Below are 19,124 nucleotides of genomic sequence, written 5' to 3'. Positions count from 1 at the left end.
TTCATAAGTTGGAGGTAGGCTGTTAAAGTGGAAACAGTAGTCTGATGGATAGCTGCGATCAAGTACTAGGTCTGCCCCTTGTTAGGTTATAAATCATCTGTGAACCTTTTTAATCTCCAAAATAATATTAAATGTATCTTAGATGTTGTGAGATTCAAGTGAAATAAAGTATGAAAACATTTTATAGCCTGCATACATTGATATTACTACTTTGAGCAATATAAAACCCATTGTTTTCATTTTTTACTGTGATGTACATTAATTTAGCACTTATTTCATATAGGACATTATTACAGATCTATCTGTACTGTATGTATATGCATACCTAATTACTTTGCACCTTTCCCTAAGCAACATTCACATTTTTGCTCATTCTTTTGGTTTTGGGTGTTCAGTTCAGAAACCAAGAAGGATGGTGTTAGTTAACCTGGTTTGCCTTTAGTTTGCAATCTTACCTCTTTTTGTCCTTTTCATCCCAGTGGTTGGGTCTTCAGGATCATAGGTGTACAAATAGGTGATATAAAATCATTGATACTATGAAAAATAACCCCAAAATACATAACATCTGTTAATAGCAAGTACAAAACTAGAAAGACTTATTTACTCCCAAATGCAAAGGTTAACACTTCAATGAAATTATTATGATCATTATAAATGCTCCATCCATTTAATTCTATCTTCTGTAATATTTGAAGATTTTTTTAGTAGTAAGCAACTGAATAATTTTGTTTATATTTTAATATTTGTTCAGTGGTCTTGAAAAATAGTCTTCTTTAGACCTTATATATCTACAATATGGATTTTAACAATTATCTGTCTTTCTTTATGGACAGCACTGATGATCCACAAGCTCAGAAATACATCGCGGAAAGTAAATGTTTAGTGAGTATGGTTCTATTATTGCTTACCTGTTGTACAAAGTAATTGCCAAGATTATGACCTACAGTGGTTATTTGAAACTTTACATTTTTATTAAAAAATTATTCATTATTTTACACCTTTATAATGTCTTCTAGGTCACTGAAAAAAATGGGAAATTACGATATGAAATAGATACTGGAGAAGAAACAAAATTTGTTAACCCAGAAGATGTTGCTAGACTGATATTTAGCAAAATGAAAGGTATTGATTGAGCAGAGAGAAAAGTTAACTTTAAATGATCTTTTAAAAGTTGACTTTAAAAAAAAAGGGGGGGGGGGGACTTTGTAATCTTAGGAGATGCAAAATGATTAAGCACATTAGTAGTGAGAGAGTCCTAAATTGTAGACCTGGTTTGGCCACTGATGGACTGTGTGACCAAATATTTTGGAACATAACTTGCCCTCCCTGACTTTGATTTCCTACTAAGTACAGTTGGGTCTCCCTGTCCTCAGGTTCCCCATTTCTTATTTATTTATTTAAAGAGTTAACAGAGAGAAGGAGAGACAGAGATTTTCCATCCACTGGTTCACTCCCCAAATGGCCGCAATGGCCAGGGCTGGCCCTGGCTGAAGCTAGGAGCCTGAAGCTTATGTGATCTTCCACCGATTGCCTGGGCACATTAGCAGGGAGCTAGATGGGAAGTGGAGCAGCTGGGACTTGAACTGGCACTCATATGAGATGCCAATGCTGTTGGTAGCTTCCACAGGTTCTGTATCTGCAGGTTCAACTAACTTGAATTGAAAATACCTACCCCCCCCCCATTGTGTTTGACTAAATACATATAGGTCTTTTTTTTTTCCATCATTATTCCCTAAACAATACAGTATAACTACTATTTCCATAACATTATATTAGATATTTTATATAATCTAGAAATGATTTATAAAGTATATGGGAAGATTGTATAAGTTAAGTGCAACCTATACCGTTTTATATAAGGAACTTGAGAATCGGTATCTGTGAGGTTCTGGAACCAGTCTCTTATTGACACCAAGGGATCAGTATTCTATAGTCTCTTCAGCATTGATAGTATTCTCTGAACAATAATTTAGGCAGATTAAGCGGATCTGATTTTATCACTGCTTCAGACAAAGGCCTTGAGGTAAGTGATAGTCTGTGGAACAATTGGGAAATTCTATAGTAGATTATTTTTAAGAATTACTTCACCTCAGAATTAGGTTATGAACTTGTGGGAAGGCAAGTGGCCTTTTAATGAATTACTCTAACATTGTAATGTTGGGTCTTCGTGCTGATGCGTTAGAAGCCCATTTTCTGTGCAAGTGGTCTAATTTGGAAGGTGGCTGAAAGTTGGAAGCCAAAGAGCCAAACAGTTGATGAAGTACTTAGTTTTGTGTCCTCAAGTTATCAGTATAAAGTACTGCATGATTTAAAAGCACAAGAGAAGAAAATGGACAGAATGGTGAATTGGAAAGTTTTTTTAGAACATATTTGGCGTAAATTAAGCACCTCAAAAAATATCACTTGACATTTTTTTCATTATCAATTTATATTTTTTAACATAGAAACAGCACATTCTGTCTTGGGCTCAGATGCAAATGATGTTGTTGTTACTGTTCCATTTGATTTTGGAGAAAAGCAAAAAAAAGCTCTTGGGTAAGTATATTATAGGGTTCATAGTATTTGCTTAATTACAAGAAATACAGATTTCACAACATCACTATATAGTAAAAGGTAAAAATATACTTGAAAATGCCTTAGGCATTAAAATTGTGTTTGTAAATAACTTTGTATAGTAATGAACATTAGCATTTTCTTTTATGATATGGCAAGAGAGCATAAAATTAGTTTTGATTGGAAACATTAATTACCAGGTAAAGTTAATACTTATAAATCACCTTGCCTTAGTTTCCTATAACTAAGATGTATGTTGGAATTATACAAGAGTATGCCATTTTACAAAATATTTGTGATTATTTCTTCATCTTACTTGTAAACATCTAAACAAAAAAGTTGCATTTAGATTTTACAGGTCATTGGGTAAATATAATTGGTAAGCCTGTGTGCCTTTGCTTTATTGGATGAAGCTCCAGCAAACATTGATGTTACTTCTGAAGCAGAAAATTACCATATTTACCTTTAAAACCTGTGAACTTAGATTAAAGAAGTTAGAAACTTCCAAAGTGCTGTTTGTCCAAAATCTCTTTCTAAAGTTTGTAAGCATGACAATTTTTTTTTTTCATTCAGCAAACATTGTACTGTTTAAGCCACACTGTATACAAGGTTGAATATATAAAGATAAATAGGACATAGATTCTCACCTCATAGACTTGACCATTAGGGTAGAATGTAGTAAATGTTTTGGGTAGCGAAGTTCTAGATGGCATGAAGGCAGTACCTCTCCTATGCTATGAGAACACAAAAAGACTTCTCAGAAAAAGTGAACTCTTCTGTTTGGTTAGCATGGGTATTTTTAAGAGCTTTGTTTTCCTGATTCAGCATAAGCACATAATACTGTTTTCTTTGTCCAGAAAATGGCTGTTAACATTATAATGTTAAACCAAAAGTGAACTCTTACAGAGTCACATCCATTTCTTGTGTTCTGTTTTCTTCTAAAGATCATTGTACTTCTTATTCTACAGTAGTCTCTTCTTATCCTTGGGGGATGCATTCCACACCCCCAGTGGATGCCTGAAATCTCAGATAGTACTGAACTCTATGTATGTATAAGTTATATTATTATGTTTTTTCCAGTACTTACATAACTATGATAAATCCCTTTTTAAATTTTTATTTATTTGAAAGGCAGGGAGGCTGACAAACAGGCTGAGCGATCCTGTTTACTCTCCTAAATGCCTGCAACATTTGAGGCTGGGCTGGGATGAAGCTTGGAGCCTAGAACACCATCCAGGTCTCCTACATGGGTAACAGGGACTCAAGTACTTGAGCCATTACCTGTTGTCTCCTAGGATATGCTTTATCAGTCATGCCAAGTCCTCACTCCAGGGGCTGGCACTGTGGCCCAGTGGGTTAAACTGTCCATTGCCATGCCAGCATTCCTTATTGGGGTGCCAGAGTGGCACTTTGAGGCCTGACTCCTCCATTTCCCAACCAGCTCCCTGCTAATGTGTCTAGGAAGGCAGCGAAAGATGGCCCAAGTACTTGGGTTCCTGCCACCCATATGGGAGACTTGGATGGAGTTCCTGGCTCCTGGCTTTAGCCTAACTCAGCCATGATTATTGCAACCATTTGGGTAGTGAACTAGCACATAGAAGATCTCTGTCTCTCCCTCTCTATCACTGCCTTTCAAATAAATGTGTTTTTTTAAGGCCTCAGTAAATCTTAGCTCATTACTTAGGCACAGTGAAATGTTAACACTAATAATAAAATAGTACAATTATAGCAATGTACTGTTATAATATGTCATTGTCCTGTACAGTTACTGTATTTTTGGACTTCAGTTGACCATGGTTAACTGAAACCACAGAGAGCAAAAGTTCATCTGGGATGGGACTATTGTACTTGTGAAATCTTATTTCTTATTTAAAAAAACTTTAGCAAAGCGTTTCTAAAAATGTAGTGTTGAACATGTTGTGATATGAAATTCATTGCAAGCATGTTGTTCACAGAGAAGCAGCTGGAGCTGCTGGATTTAATGTTTTGCGATTAATACATGAACCATCTGCAGCTCTTCTTGCTTATGGAATTGGACAGGACTCCCCTACTGGCAAAAGGTAAAAATTGTTATTTATGGTGTTAAGGTTTGTTTTTTTTAAACTGTTGAAAACATGCTAGGTAATATTAGATGATAGTAATTATATCAGCAGGGATTGTTATACAATGTACGATTTCCCAACTTTATGTATGAGAAGATACTGAAACTCTCACTTAGGATTTTTCAAATAGTTGAGAAAAGTGCTAAAGAGATCAGAGGAAGGATGTAACAGGAGGGAAGACTGAACTTTTCTGCTCTTTTTAAAATTTTTATTTATTTGAGAGGCAGAGTTATAGACAGAGAGAGGGAGAGGCAGAAAAAGGTCTTCCATCCACTGGTTCACTCCCCAAATGGCCTCAACAGCTGGGCCAGAGCTGAGCTGATCCAAAGCCAGGAGCTAAGAGCTTCTTCCTGGTCTCCCAAGCTTGTGCAGGAGCCCAAGCATTTGGGCCATCCATTGCTGCTCTCTGAGGCCATTACCAGAGAGCTGGGTCAGAAGAAGAGCAGCCAGGATGACAACTGGCAGCCATATGGGATGCTGGTGCCACAGGCGGAGGCTTAGCACACTGTGCCAAAGCTCTGACTCCTAGCTTTTCTGCTGTTAGTACCCTCATTTTGTCCCTTTATTGGAAAAAAATTGGAAAGTTATAGAACTGGCAAAGTTCCAAGGCAAGCTAGGGCACTGTTGATCTTACTACTAATTCTAACTATTAGGCATGTGTAGAAACAGTGAGTACTTTCATAAATAAGTACATTTGACTTAACAGGAAGTAAGGGAAATGCAGAATGAGGCTTCCAGACCAATTTTATGGTGAAATAATAACATATTTATTCCTGATTTGACTGTCAACATTTGTGTTAGTAGGCCTGATGGCCATGCAACTTTAGAGAAATTAATTTAGGTATTGTTTTAATTTTCCCTAATTGTTTCAATCCATTCATATCTCACAGTTAAAGAGACTAATGCATGTATAAATCATCAGGAAATTATTTTTAAGTAAACTAGGTAAAATAGAAATAGCAGAAATTATGAATTTTGATACATAGGAAATAGAAGTTTAGCTCCTAGTTTCGCATATATTTTATGCCTACAGAACCTATTATTGCAGTAGTTATTGCTTTATATTAACCCAAAGAATTTGTTTTTCTTAAAAGTCACTGTTTTCACAAATCTCTTCTTGATTTACTATGAAAAGTCTTTTGAACTTTAATTATTTAGAATAGTTAAGTAAAAAAGGAGTTTGACTTGAACTGAGAAGTAACACAATTGTCTATTGTCATTTGGTAATGAACACAGGTTCTAGGCTGGGTTCATTATTAGGTGACTATAGCCACTTATTCATTGATATTTTCAATTTCCTCATTTGTAATTTAAAGGAATAAAACTAAGAGAGTTCTAATGTCCAGTCTGCCTTTAAAATGTTATGGTTCTATGATCATTTACTTACATTATCTTTTTTTTGAAGCAATATTTTAGTGTTTAAGCTTGGAGGAACATCCTTATCTCTCAGTGTCATGGAAGTTAACAGTGGAATATATCGAGTTCTTTCAACAAACACTGATGATAATATCGGTGGGGCACATTTCACAGAAACCTTAGCACAGTATCTAGCTTCTGAGTTCCAGAGGTGAGTATCAATGGCCTGGATATACATTGTGATTAAGGTTTCTCTTCAAGTGTTTTTGTTTGTTTGTTTCCTAATTTATTTCATATTACCCTACTGCAAAGGAAGGTGTAGTCTTTTCATTGCTTGGAGACTGACATTTTTAGCTTTGGAATTATAATGTCCTACTCAAGCGGTAGCAAGGAAACAGAGGCCCAGCTGCCCAGTGCAATATGCTTAGATTTTTGCAGTTAGTGTCCAGGGACCACTAAACACTGACCTTCGTGAACTTGGATTTCACGTTTGTTTTTTGAATTCTTCACATGCTACTTTGTTGTCTGAATAAAGGATGTTATAGGTACTGATGCCTCACTTCCTCCTAAACAGTGTTTCTAACTGACTTTCATAAAGATTGCATTATATTATCACGTTCCAGTGAGTTAATGCCTTATGGAGTACTTTAATTACTTATCTGCCATAAGGAATATTTTAGTGTTGTTGCTGGGTATAATTACTCCATTCAAAATTCTAATTCTGTTTGTGCATATTAAGAATCAGAAATACAGAGGTTATATTTTGGATTTTGCTGCTCTAGAAAAAATTGTGATTGAAATAGTATTTTCACCAGTTTGTCCAAACTCATTGGTTTAAAAAGTTTTGGAAAAGTAGTAATTTCTCATTTGCTTAATAAAGACTTATACTACTGTACTACTGTTTTTGTAAAGATATTGCTTAAACAAAGTCATTGATCACTATTTAGCAAGCACTTTTTTAGGTGAACTCATTGGAGATAGAAGAACTGTGGTTTTATTTATTTTGTATGTGTGAAATTTTGAAGAAGCCCTTTATAGTTTTTTTTAAATGTTTAAAAATTACTCTTATACTGTTAAACTGTGATGTGCTCTGATTCTAAAGAGAGAAATAGGAGACTGACTCAGTTACATAAATCTTTTTCAGCCTCTGTCTCAGCTGCAAAAAAGATGATTATCTACTCTGTTTTCTTCCGAGTATCATCCATGATTATTACATAATACAACAATTCAAGCTATTAAATAATATGATTATTCATTAGTTTTTGAGGAGACCTTTCTGTTAATTGCAGAGAATGTTCTTAAGAAAGTTTGAAGGGATTAGAAACCAGTTACTAAAATCCAATATGTAATGTTGATTCATGAATTTCTTATTGTTCTAATAGGAGTTATCCAGATTTTAGTTTCAATAAATTCTAAGTGACCCAGTAATTTTAAACTTGAAAGGCTATGCTTTTAATTTAGATCCTTCAAACATGATGTGAGAGGAAATGCTCGAGCCATGATGAAATTAGTGACCAGTGCTGAAATTGCAAAACATTCTTTGTCGACCTTGGGAAGTGCTAATTGTTTCCTTGACTCGTTATATGAAGGTCAAGATTTTGATTGCAATGTGTCCAGGTAAACGTGTTTGGAAAAGTAGTAATTTCTCACTTGCTTAATAAATACTTGTGCTACTGTACTACTGTTTTGTAAAGATATTGCTTAAACAAAATCATTGATCACTATTTAGCAAGCACTTTTTTAGGTGAACTCATTGGAGATAGAGGAACTGAAGTTCAAAATCTTTAAAAAAAAATTCCAAGAATATTCTTATGTAGGTATAATTTTTTTTCAACTTGGGCTTTTTGTTTATTCATTTCTTTGAGATTTAATAGCCATTTAATAGCCATCCATAAGTGGAGAGCTTTCCTGTCTTTCCTTTTGGGGTCTAATTTTTGTCAGACTAAATAGCGGTTCCCAGATTGACCACATCAGTTGTGATTGCTTGCCCTTTTATTTCAAAGCTGCATTTAGCAGAGTGTGAAAAGGGTATCCGAGAACTTTGAGAGGTGGAATAGAATTTGAAGGTTGAGATTTTCAGAATTTTCTTAAATTGTAGTTCTACCAATGTAGTCCCTAATTGTTCCTAAATTTTGATGTAGGGCTTGGTTGTATTTCAGTATTACTTTGCCATTGTGTGTCAGGCTACATTTTAAGTAGTTTATATTAAATCATTGAACCCTCATATGAGCCCTACGAGGTAGTTACTTTTAACTTTACAAAACTAAAGCCATACAGGTTTTATCATTTGCCCGAGGTCACAGAGCTAGTAAATGATAGACCTAGGATTCAGTCTATTAATTGGACTCTAAACTCCATACTCTTGAACTATTATACTGTTTTGAAGATTGACATGTCTTATTTTTGGTTGACTCTGTCATCCATCATCAGTATTTTACATTTTAATAGCTCTTACAATGTCTAGTAAGCACACATTTAACGTGCAATATTATATTATTATTTTTAGAATTCCACTAACTATATAGGTAGTTGGTTAAATTCTCTTGTCATCTGTTCCTCAGAGTTTAGCTTCTTCATTTTCCCTGGTCTTTCCTGATAGAATTCTCACAACCCACCTTTGGCAGTTCACATGTAAATTAATTAGGATAATTTTATGAATGCTCAGTAGTGTTATGTGGCTAGCGTACAGCAGTACCGTTGCTCTTTGAAGAAAGGTTTCAAGCTACAACCCAAATATAGCAAAGGTGTTATATGTTATATGGAATTGAAATCTTTGATGAGTAGAATGGCTTCGTATTTTTCTATTTCCAGAATTCCTTGACACTAAGTTTAAGTTTTGAATATATGTTTACTTATTTTTTTTTTAAAGATTTTATTTATTTGAGAGGCAGAGTCATAGGCAGAGACAGGGAGAGATAGAAAGGTGTTCCATCAACAATTTGCTCCCCAAATTGTTGGAGTGACCAGAGTTGAGCCGATCCAAAGCCAGGAACCAGGTGCTTCTTCTGGGTCTCCCATGTGGGTACAGGGGCCATCTTCCACTGCTTTCCCAGGCCTTGGCAGAGAACTGGATTGGAAGAGGAGCAGCTGGGAATGAATAGCCCCTATGTTTTTGCTTATTAATATCAGTAAGAAGAAAATGAGATTTGTAATTTTTCACCAAGAAAATATTGCTACTATTACAAAAATTTCAACGATAAAAGATGTTTTGATGTCTATAGGTGACACACAAATAAGTTTTAAAATCATTTATCTACATTTAAGAACTTCAGAATCAAATTAGGGAATAAATTTTTTTTATGGACATAAATCTTTCTTAAAATTTTATTATGTGGCCGGCGCCGTGGCTTAACAGGCTAATCCTCCGCCTTGCGGCGCCGGCACACTGGGTTCTAGTCCCGGTCGGGGCACCGGATTCTGTCCCGGTTGCCCCTCTTCCAGGCCAGCTCTCTGCTGTGGCCAGGGAGTGCAGTGGAGGATGGCCCAAGTCCTTGGGCCCTGCACCCCATGAGAGACCAGGAGAAGCACCTGGCTCCTGCCATCGGAACAGCGCGGTGCGCTGGCCGCAGCGCGCCTACCGCGGCGGCCATTGGAGGGTGAACCAATTGCAAAAAGGAAGACATTTCTCTCTGTCTCTCACTGTCCACTCTGCCTGTCAAAAAAAAAAAAAAAAATTTTTATTATGTGCCAGCATTCAAGCTTCACAGGCAGTGTAAAAGGTATAGACTTATATACAACACAGTCTCAGACTACAGAGAAAAATAATTAGAAATAATTTTTGAAGCTTTAATATAAAAATAGCAAAAACTTCCAAATAAGGATTTGGCTAGGGTCAATAGGTTTCCTTTGGGAATGCCCTATATCTGGTATGTTTTCTTAGATTTTTTTGAAAGCTTATAAATAGGCCATGGACAAAGCAGGCTTCCACCTGAATTTGCTGTGAAATCTCTATATATGTAGATTAATAAATAGACTTCTTCCTCCCCAAGATATTTTACTGCTGATATTTATGCCCTGTTCTGATCAATTTACCATTCAAAGGACTATCACATTAAGTTTTAACATTACTGTTCTCAAGAAAAATAAGTTTATTGGTACTAAGCCTTATCTCTCTCTTCTCTCTATGTGTGTGTGTTTGTGTTTGTGTTTGTGTGTGTGTGTGTGTACAGAGCAAGATTTGAACTTCTTTGTTCTCCACTTTTTAATAAATGTATAGAAGCAATCAGAGAACTCTTAGATCGAAGTGGATTTACAGCAGATGATATTAACAAGGTAACATTTTTATATTAATCATTTTAGGAATTGTTTCAGATTTGAAATTTAAGAAATAGCTCTAGGTATTGAATAATTTTTATGCATTTCAGTATTTTTTGTTTGTGTTAGTAAATATAATGACCACTGATTACATTCAACACTTATAAGGGAGTAGTCAGGGTTTTTGATTTATTCATCTAGAAAAGCACCTTGGCTGCTTGATTCCTGCCCATCCTCACATCCTGGAATGAGCTGTCAGTGACTTCTCCTGCACCATTGCTTTGCAGTTGGTCGGCATGTAGTTGACTCGTATGCTTCCTGTGAACAACATGTTTATTATAAGCTGAGAGCAGCAGTCCTGTCTCTTAACCTGGGCTCAATTCCTTTCTAATGTTTCCTTTGTCCATCCCTGCTCTTTCTCTCTCCCACTTGAAAATCTCATGAGATATAATCAAAGAAAAAATAGGATTTAATCCATTTGACTCAAGTGCTTGAACTAGAGTGACAAAGTCTCACAATTATATCTGATTCAGTTATTTAAAACAATACCTTCTAAACCAAAACATCCAGTATTTTTTTTCAAGATACCATAATCATACATTTTATCTTCAGGAAATAGACTAATACTAACTTCCATTTCTGTGTAGCCTGAGGCAGAGTGGAAAGAAGGAACTATCTGCTGTGGTTGAAGGGTATAAAACTGAATCAAATTGTTGAGTATAGGAAAAAAAGAACTACCATAAAATATCAGACTGATATTTTCAGACTGGGTATAAATGTGTAAACATGCATATATATGATATTGGAGGTTATATTTTAAATTTCAAGCTTAAAAATACAAATTGACATCCCATGTGGGTGCCGGGTTCTAGTCCCGGTTGTTCCTCTTCCAGTCCAGCTCTCTGCTGTGGCCCAGGAAGGGAGTGGAGGATGGCCCAAGTGCTTGGGCCCTGCACCCGCATGGGAGACCAGGAGGAAGCACCTGGCTCTGGCTTTGGATCGGTGCAGCACGCCGGCTGTAGCAGCCATTTGGGGAGTGAACCAATGGAAGGAAGCCCTTTCTCTCTGTCTCTCTCACTGTCTAACTCTGCCTGTCAAAAAAAAAAAAAAAAAAAAAAATTACAAATTGGGCCAATGCGGCACAGTGGTTTAAGCCTCCTCTGACCATGCCCACATTCCATATCAGGGTGCCATTTCATTCTGCCCTGGCTGCTCCATTTCCAATCCAGCACCCTGTCACTGGATCTGGGAAGGCAGTGGAAGATGGTCCAAGTGTCTGGGCCATTGCCACCCCCAGGGGAGACCTGGAAGGAGTTCCTGGCTCCTGGCTTCAGCCTGGCCTATCACATCACTGGCTGTTGCAGGCCTCTGGGGAGTGAACCAGTGGATGGAAGATGTCTCTGTCTCTCTGTTTCTCTTTTTCACTCTGCCTTTCAAATAAATAAATGTATACATATTTTAAAAAATCCAAATTGACAAATAAAAATACTTAATTATCAATGTTTTCACAACTAATTCCTCCTTCAGATTCGGAACCTGAAACACCTTTCTTCTGCTTCATAATGCCAGAGTCAGGTCTTAAATTTTGAGTTGTTATGTTCAATCTAAAATTCAGCCTGAAAGATAACGTTTCAAAGTGACTGCTTCTGTGTAAGGATGGAATCTTTGTGTAATGGGCTTTTAAAATAGTAATATGTTTAGTATAACTACTCCAAAGATGTCTATAGAATTCTGAAATCCATCTCTGTAATTGTAGAAATTTAATTTTAAGTTTTCACTTTAATATTTTTAATTAAGTACACGGTAGAAAAGTATGCCAAATTCCTTGCCAAGTGAGTTTTCCAAAGCTAACACTTCTCTAGAAAAAGCAGATAGAAAATTCTTTTTTTGTGTGACTATGAGAATGCCTTTGTGGAGACGGAGAAGTCCTCATTTTCTTGAATTTTCCATAGAATATAAAAGTATCAGGAAAACAGCACTTGCTCCTATCATATCTGATACATTGATCTGTGATTTTCCCACAGATGATATGAAAAAGTCAATTTCTTTTTATACTTAAAAAGATATCCTTGTATGTACTTCTTAAGTTCTACCCCAGAATTAAACTGCCTAGCAATCATGTAATATAGTAGACTCACTGTACTTTGTATGTTCCCTTCATCAAGCAAATTATTGAACTGACTGGTTTAAGCCATAGTGTCTATCCACTTCATATTGTTAATTGACCCCTTCCTTGATCTATTTCAGATACTATTTTAGCACAAAATGATTCCTGATGAATTATGGCATGACTAGACTTAAGTTTTGCATCAGTGCAACTGTCAGTACTTTAGCTTTAAGCTTTCTGAAGAGTCCAACATCAACATGCTTCATCCCAGATGCTCTGTCTGTAGTTATGCAGCCTAATTTTTAAAAGTCAAAAGTAAATACTAGATCTAAAAGTTCTTTGGTTATATCAAAATTTTCTTTGCTAAATATAACCAAATGGACAATATTATTTTGATCTGTGGTCTTACCAGTTATAATGAAAAATGTGTAGGTGATTTATCTTATCCTGCTAATTTGTCTTATAGTTTTGTATGCATATTTTCAACCTGGTGAGCATCAGCATTTTTTTTTTTTTAGACTTATATTTGCAACTGATCATATATTTCCAGGCACATAATATTTACTGTATTCAATATTAAATCTTTGATAAACACTGTCAGAAGTTCTGACAGGTTATTTTCACTGAAGACAGAACTACAATTCACAGAAGCCTCATTTATTTGCTTGCATCTGAAATGAAACTCTTGAAATTTGTATTTCCTCATCATAATGTCTTTTCTAGGTTCTAGTAATGTTTGCATGATTGTTATATTGTTAACTTGATTATATTCATTGGATATGTGTATACCTTTTTGTTTACATATTGATAGGAATGGTCCCTACTTTTTATTTTTCTTGAAACCTATGATCATCTTGGTTACTTTTTCATTCTTCTGGATTGAGGTGGGTTTAAGAGTTGAAATAGTTTTACATTCAGCTTTCTCCTGTAAGACAAGCAAGAGCACTAGTGTGATTAGAGGTGGCAAGTGACCATGAGGCAGTGTCAGTGCCCAGGAGTTAGTGATAAGCCCACCCCAGACAGACAGGAGCAGTCCTTGTCCAAAAGGGGCGGCTACTATCCACCTGCGAAATACTGCCATTGAGGGATGCAGGGCATGCTGGGGAGCCTTTACCTTCTAAGAGGCTCTCAGAATATGAATTTTGTAATAAAAAATTTTAATGTTTAGATGATAGTAACTAATTCAGAGAGTAACTAAAACACTGTGTTAGAGAGAGAAAGCTTATCTTTCCTGATATAATTTACAACTTGACTACTTTGCAGTCTGTGGTCCACAGGGTTTTGTTTGTGTTTTTTTCTGTGTTGTTCCCTATGTTGTCAAGGGCTTATGGAATGAATTTTTAAAATATTTACTTATTTGAAAGGCAGAGTTACAGAGAGGAAGAGACAGAGAGAAAGATCTTCTATCCATTGGTTTACTCCCCAAATGGCCATAATGGCCAGGGCTGGGCTAGGCTGGAGCCAGGAGTCTGGAATTCCTTCTTAGTCTCCTACGTGGGTAGCAGGGACTCAGCTACTTAGGCCATCTTCTGCTGCTTTCCCAGGCACATTAGCAGGGAGCTGGAATGGAAGTGGAGCAGTTAGGACTCAAACAAGCTCTTACGTGGGATGTCGGAATTGCAGGCACTGCCTTAACTCACTGTGCCATGATGCCAGCCCCAGAATTAGGCTTTTTTATTTTTGACAGGCAGAGTGGACAGTGAGAGAAAGAGAGACAGAGGGAAAGGTCTTCCTTTTGCCATTGGTTCACCCTCCAATGGCCGCCATGGCCGGCGCGCTGCGGCTGGCGCAATGCGCTTATCCGAAGCCAGGAGCCAGGTGCTTCTCCTGGTCTCCCATGCGGGTGCAGGACCCAAGGACTTGGGCCATCTTCCACTGCACTCCCGGGCCACAGCAGAGAGCTGGCCTGGAAGAGGGGCAACCGGGACAGAATCTGGCGCCCCGACCGGGACTAGAACCCGGTGTGCCGGCACCGCAAGGCGGAGGATTAGCCTATTGAGCCGCTGCGCCGGCCAGAATTAGTTTTTAATACCTTTTCATCTTTTTAAGTGTTCCAGATAAGTGTATATTGCATGGGCATCTCTATTCCTCAGAAATTGTAAAGAATTTACCTCTAAACTCATGTTGTCTGAAACTGGTTTTGAAGTACTTCTGATTATTTCTCAATTTCTCTATTTTTATTTCTTTAATTTTGAATTTACATTTGTTATAGACTTATTTCATAGAGTTTTTTTAAAACTTTTAACAAAACATTGAATAATCTAAAAATTTTTAATTTTATGAAGCTTTTGATAATAGCACTTAGAAATTAAAGGAGTACTTGAATGAAAACTGGCCAATTACTATCTGACTTTTGTTCTTTTTTTTCTTACCTAGATGGGGAAATATTTATCATTTTTATTTATTTATTTATTTATTTATTTTAGATTTATTTATTTGAGAGTCAGAGTTACACAGAGAGAGGAGAGGCAGAGAGAGTCTTCCATCCATTGGTTCACTCCTCAACTGCCCTCAATGGCCGGAGCTGCACCTATCCAAAGGCAGAAGGCAGGAGCTTCTTCCGGGTCTCCCATGCAGGTGCAGAGGCCCAAGGACTTGGGCCATCTTTTACTGCTTTCCCAGGTCATAGCAGAGAGCTAGATAGGAAGTGGAGCAGCCAGGTCTTGAACAGTGCTCATATGGGATGCCGGCACTTCAGGCCAGGGTGTTAACCCGCTGCGCCACAGTGCAAGCCCCAATCATTTTTACTTTGGCTCCAACTCTTACCACCACTGAAAGAATTCTATTTATTTCAAGTCATGTTGATATCTTTTCTTTTTTAAGTTTTCTTCTTTTGTTTAAATTGTCCTTTTCTTTTTTAAGAAACGTACGTATGTTTTTTCTCTTTTTTGCTTTGGATTTTCTCCCAGCCTTTCCAGGCCACTTACTCTTTTTTTTTTTTTTTTTTTTTTTTTTTGATAGGCAGAGTGGAGAGTGAGAGAGAAAGACAGAGAAAGGTCTTCCTTTACCTTTGGTTCACTCTCTAATGGCCGCTGTGGCCAGCACGCTGTGGCCGGCGCACTGCGCTGATCTGAAGCCAGGAGCCAGGTGCTTCTCCTGGTCTCCCATGGGGTGCAGGGCCCAACCACTTGGGCCATCCTCCACTGCACTCCTGGGCCATAGCAGAGAGCTGGCCTGGAAGAGGGGCAACCGGGACAGAATCCGGCGCCCCGACTGGGACTAGAACCCGGTGTGCCTGTGCCGGAGGCGGAGGATTAGCCTATTGAGCCGCGGCGCTGGCCCCAGGCCACTTATTCTTTATGTTCTTGAACATTAATCCACTTATGTCATCTATGTTTCCCCTAATTAAAAATATACCTACAATAACACTTTTATTAGTAGCTTCAATGAAGTGTGTTCTCATTTTCTTTATTTGCAGAGTGATCTGTGACACATTTTATTTTCCTCTTTGTTGTTGGCTTCACTTTTTTTTTTTTTTAGATTAATTTTTATTTATTTGAAAGGCAGAGTTAGAGAGAGAGGTAGAGACTGAGAAAGAAAGGTCTTCCATCCACTGGTTTACTCCTCAAATAGTTACAATCACCAAGGCTGGGCCAGGCCGAAGGCAGGAACCTGGAGCCTCTTCCAGGTATCCCCCATGGGTGTAGGGGCCCATGACTTGGGACATCTTCTGTTGCTTTCCCAGGGACATTAGCAGGGAGTTGGATTGGAAGTAGAGCAGCCAGGACTTGATCCGGCACCCATATGAGATGCCAGTGCTGCAGGCTGGGGCTTTATTTAACCTGCTGCATCACAATGCCAGTCCTGGCTTCATGTTTTTTTAATCTCCAAGTAATTAAGTGGTAACATGGACTGAATATTTGTACCCTCTCTGCAAAATTTGTATATTCCTGCCCTAACCCCTAGTGGAGTTGTTTTTGGAGATGAGGCCTCGAAGGAAGTAAAGTTAAATGGAGTCACAGGTGCAGTCCTGGTCAGCCAGAATTGCTGTCCTTATAGGAGGAAGCCCCAGAAAGCTGGGTGTTGCTACTCTCAACCCACCTCAAACACATGAAGAAAAGATCATGTGAGGATACAGTAATGAGCTGCCTGTTAGCCAAGAGAAAAGTCATCAAAACTACCTTGCTGGCACCTTGGTGCTGGGCTTTAACGTCTGGAACTGGGAAAAATTCTGTTGTTTTAAACCACCCATTCTATCGTATTTTGTTGTAGCAGCTTAAGCAGACTAATGAATGTGTTTTGATTTTCTTTTTAACATTTGTATTAACAATGTTTATTTTGATATTTTAAAAATTTATTTTAAGATTTATTTATTTATCTGAGAGGTAGAGTTACAGACAGAGGTAGACAGAGAGAAACGTCTTCCATCCACTGGTTCACTTTTCAAATGTTCCCAGCGGCAGAGCTGGGCCAATCCAAAACCAGGAGCCAGGAGCTTCCTCCAGGTCTCCCACATGGGTGCAGAGGCCCAAGCATTTGGGCCATCTTCCACTGCTTTCCCAGGTCATAAAGCAGAGAGCTGGATCAGAAGAGGAGCATCTGGGACATGAACCAGCACCCATATGGGATGCTGGCACTGCAGAGGCTCAGCCCACTATGCCACTGTGCCTGCCACTTAAATTTTTGACTGACAGGTAATACCTGTTCATTTTTATGAGGTGCAGTAAGATATTTCAATGCAAGTATACAGTGTGAAAAGATGAAATAAAGTAATCTTCTTTATTTTGGAGTCTATGAGATCCTCTCTTGCAGTTTTTCATACAGTTTGATTTTTTTTTTTTTTTTTTAAGATTTATTTATTTGAGAGAGGGAGAGGGAGGAAGAGAGCAAGAGAGATCTTCCATCCACTGGCTCACTCCCCAGATGGCTGCCACAGCTGGGGCTGCTGAAACAAACACCTGGGCCGCCTTCTGCTGCTTTTCCTAGGCCATTAATAGGGAGCTGGATCTGAAGTGGAGCAGCCAGGACTCCAGGTGGCGTCCATATGGGATGCCCACATCACAGGCTACAGCTTTATGTGCTGTGCTGCAACACTAGTCCCACAGTTTGATTTTTTTATGCACTTTTCTTTGATAAAATGCTGTGAAAATTATATTTGAAAAGGCCTTAGGAAGAATAGTTAATTATATTTGAAATATGTAATTTCTGTTAATTACATTATTATGAGAAGAAATCTCATGTTGTAGATTACACATTTAAATTCATTTTAGTTAAACTTACTGATTACTGTCAGCATCAATAATAACAGTCTTTGTTCCTTTTACCCTAAAATAAAAATTCTGAAAACCAAGATTTTCCAGGATTATTACTATTTTTTTGCAAAGTACCACTAGTTTGTTAATAAAATTTTCTGTTGTTGAATATGAGAAATTTGAAAAGCATAGTCTGCATTTTTATTCTCGTGGTATTTGCCACAAGATTTTGTAAAATTTTAGGGAAGACCTTTCTTTTTACTCACCTCCAAAATAGATCTTTTGGGCCTCTTTGCCAGGGCTGGCCTGGTTTTTAAAATCTCTCAGTTTGTGTTCTTCCTGCCGACACCTGCAGATTAAGGTGGTGGTCCTCACTTTCCACACTGTATTTTAAAGAGGCCGCCTTCTCGTCAGTTACTCTCTGCTTAACAAGTCATTACTCAGTATTCTTTTTGTAAATTCACTATTCTAAATACTCCTGGAATCATAACCACTTAATGCATGAGCCAGTGAGGAACTTAAGGGACTTCAATACATAGGAGTAATTTAGTATGAAATTCTTTAGAGATCAGAGGAACCAAATGGATGGGAAAATAAAACTTTTTTTTTTATTTGAAAGTCAGAGTTACACAGGGAGAGGAGAGGCAGAGAAAGAAAGAGGTCTTCCATCCGATGGTTCACTCCCCAGTTGGCCACAATGGCCGGAGCTGTGCCAATCCGAAGCCAGGAGCCAAGAGCTTCTTTGGGGTCTCCCACGTGGGTGCAGCGGCCCAAGGACTTGGGCCATCTTCCACTGCTTTCCCAGGCCATAACAGAGAGCTGGATTGGAAGTAGAGCAGCCGGGACTTGAACCGGTGCCCATATGGGATGCCGGCCCTTCAGGGCAGGGCGTTAACCTGCTGCATATGGTGTTATTTTCACATAGAGAGATTGCTGATATTTATCATAAAATACCATAATATTTATTTAAATATTTCTTGTAGAACAATGGGACAGTATGATAATATATTTCCTAGTCAAATGAATATCTTGTTTAAACCTCATATGTATAGTGTTAATCATGAACCATTATATAGAGAGCTATATTTTCGATAGGTGGTGAGATCCTGATTTTAAATTTTGTTGTGAGTAAAGAATATGTTAAATGTATATAATAATATTAAATATCTGTATATTTCCACGTGAAGTATAAAATAATAGGTTAAAATATAAGACATTTTGTATTTTATCATTACACATGATAAAAATGGCCCCGCCTGTTGCACTTAATTTCTAGAAATAATAATTCTTTTAAAAGGAAAAACTGAAAATTATTTTCATTTTCTAGGTTGTCCTTTGTGGAGGGTCTTCTCGAATCCCAAAGCTACAGCATCTGATTAGAGACCTTTTCCCAGCTGTTGAGCTTCTCAATTCCATTCCTCCGGATGAGGTTATCCCTATTGGTGCAGCTATAGAAGCAGGAATTCTTATTGGGAAAGAAAACGTTCTAGTGGAAGACTCTCTTATGATAGAGTGTTCAGCCAAAAATATTTTAGTTAAGGTATGTTTCACTTTCATATA

General features: G+C 37.6%; 1 protein-coding gene across 1 annotated transcript in view; it reads left to right on the top strand.

The window, feature by feature from the left end:
- The window catches only part of HSPA14 (heat shock protein family A (Hsp70) member 14), a 36,162-nt gene that overhangs the window by 9,183 nt on the left and 7,855 nt on the right, over positions 1–19,124 (top strand). Inside the window, exons 4-11 of the mRNA XM_062210492.1 lie at positions 834–882; positions 1,017–1,122; positions 2,445–2,535; positions 4,509–4,613; positions 6,061–6,222; positions 7,473–7,628; positions 10,181–10,283; positions 18,892–19,104. Coding sequence (XP_062066476.1) covers positions 834–882; positions 1,017–1,122; positions 2,445–2,535; positions 4,509–4,613; positions 6,061–6,222; positions 7,473–7,628; positions 10,181–10,283; positions 18,892–19,104 — 985 coding nt within the window. The remainder of the gene's footprint in view (positions 1–833; positions 883–1,016; positions 1,123–2,444; positions 2,536–4,508; positions 4,614–6,060; positions 6,223–7,472; positions 7,629–10,180; positions 10,284–18,891; positions 19,105–19,124) is intronic.

Source organism: Lepus europaeus, chromosome 14 (assembly GCF_033115175.1).
Source record: "Lepus europaeus isolate LE1 chromosome 14, mLepTim1.pri, whole genome shotgun sequence".
Taxonomy (NCBI): domain Eukaryota; kingdom Metazoa; phylum Chordata; class Mammalia; order Lagomorpha; family Leporidae; genus Lepus; species Lepus europaeus.
This window is presented reverse-complemented; position numbering and strand designations above follow the sequence as displayed.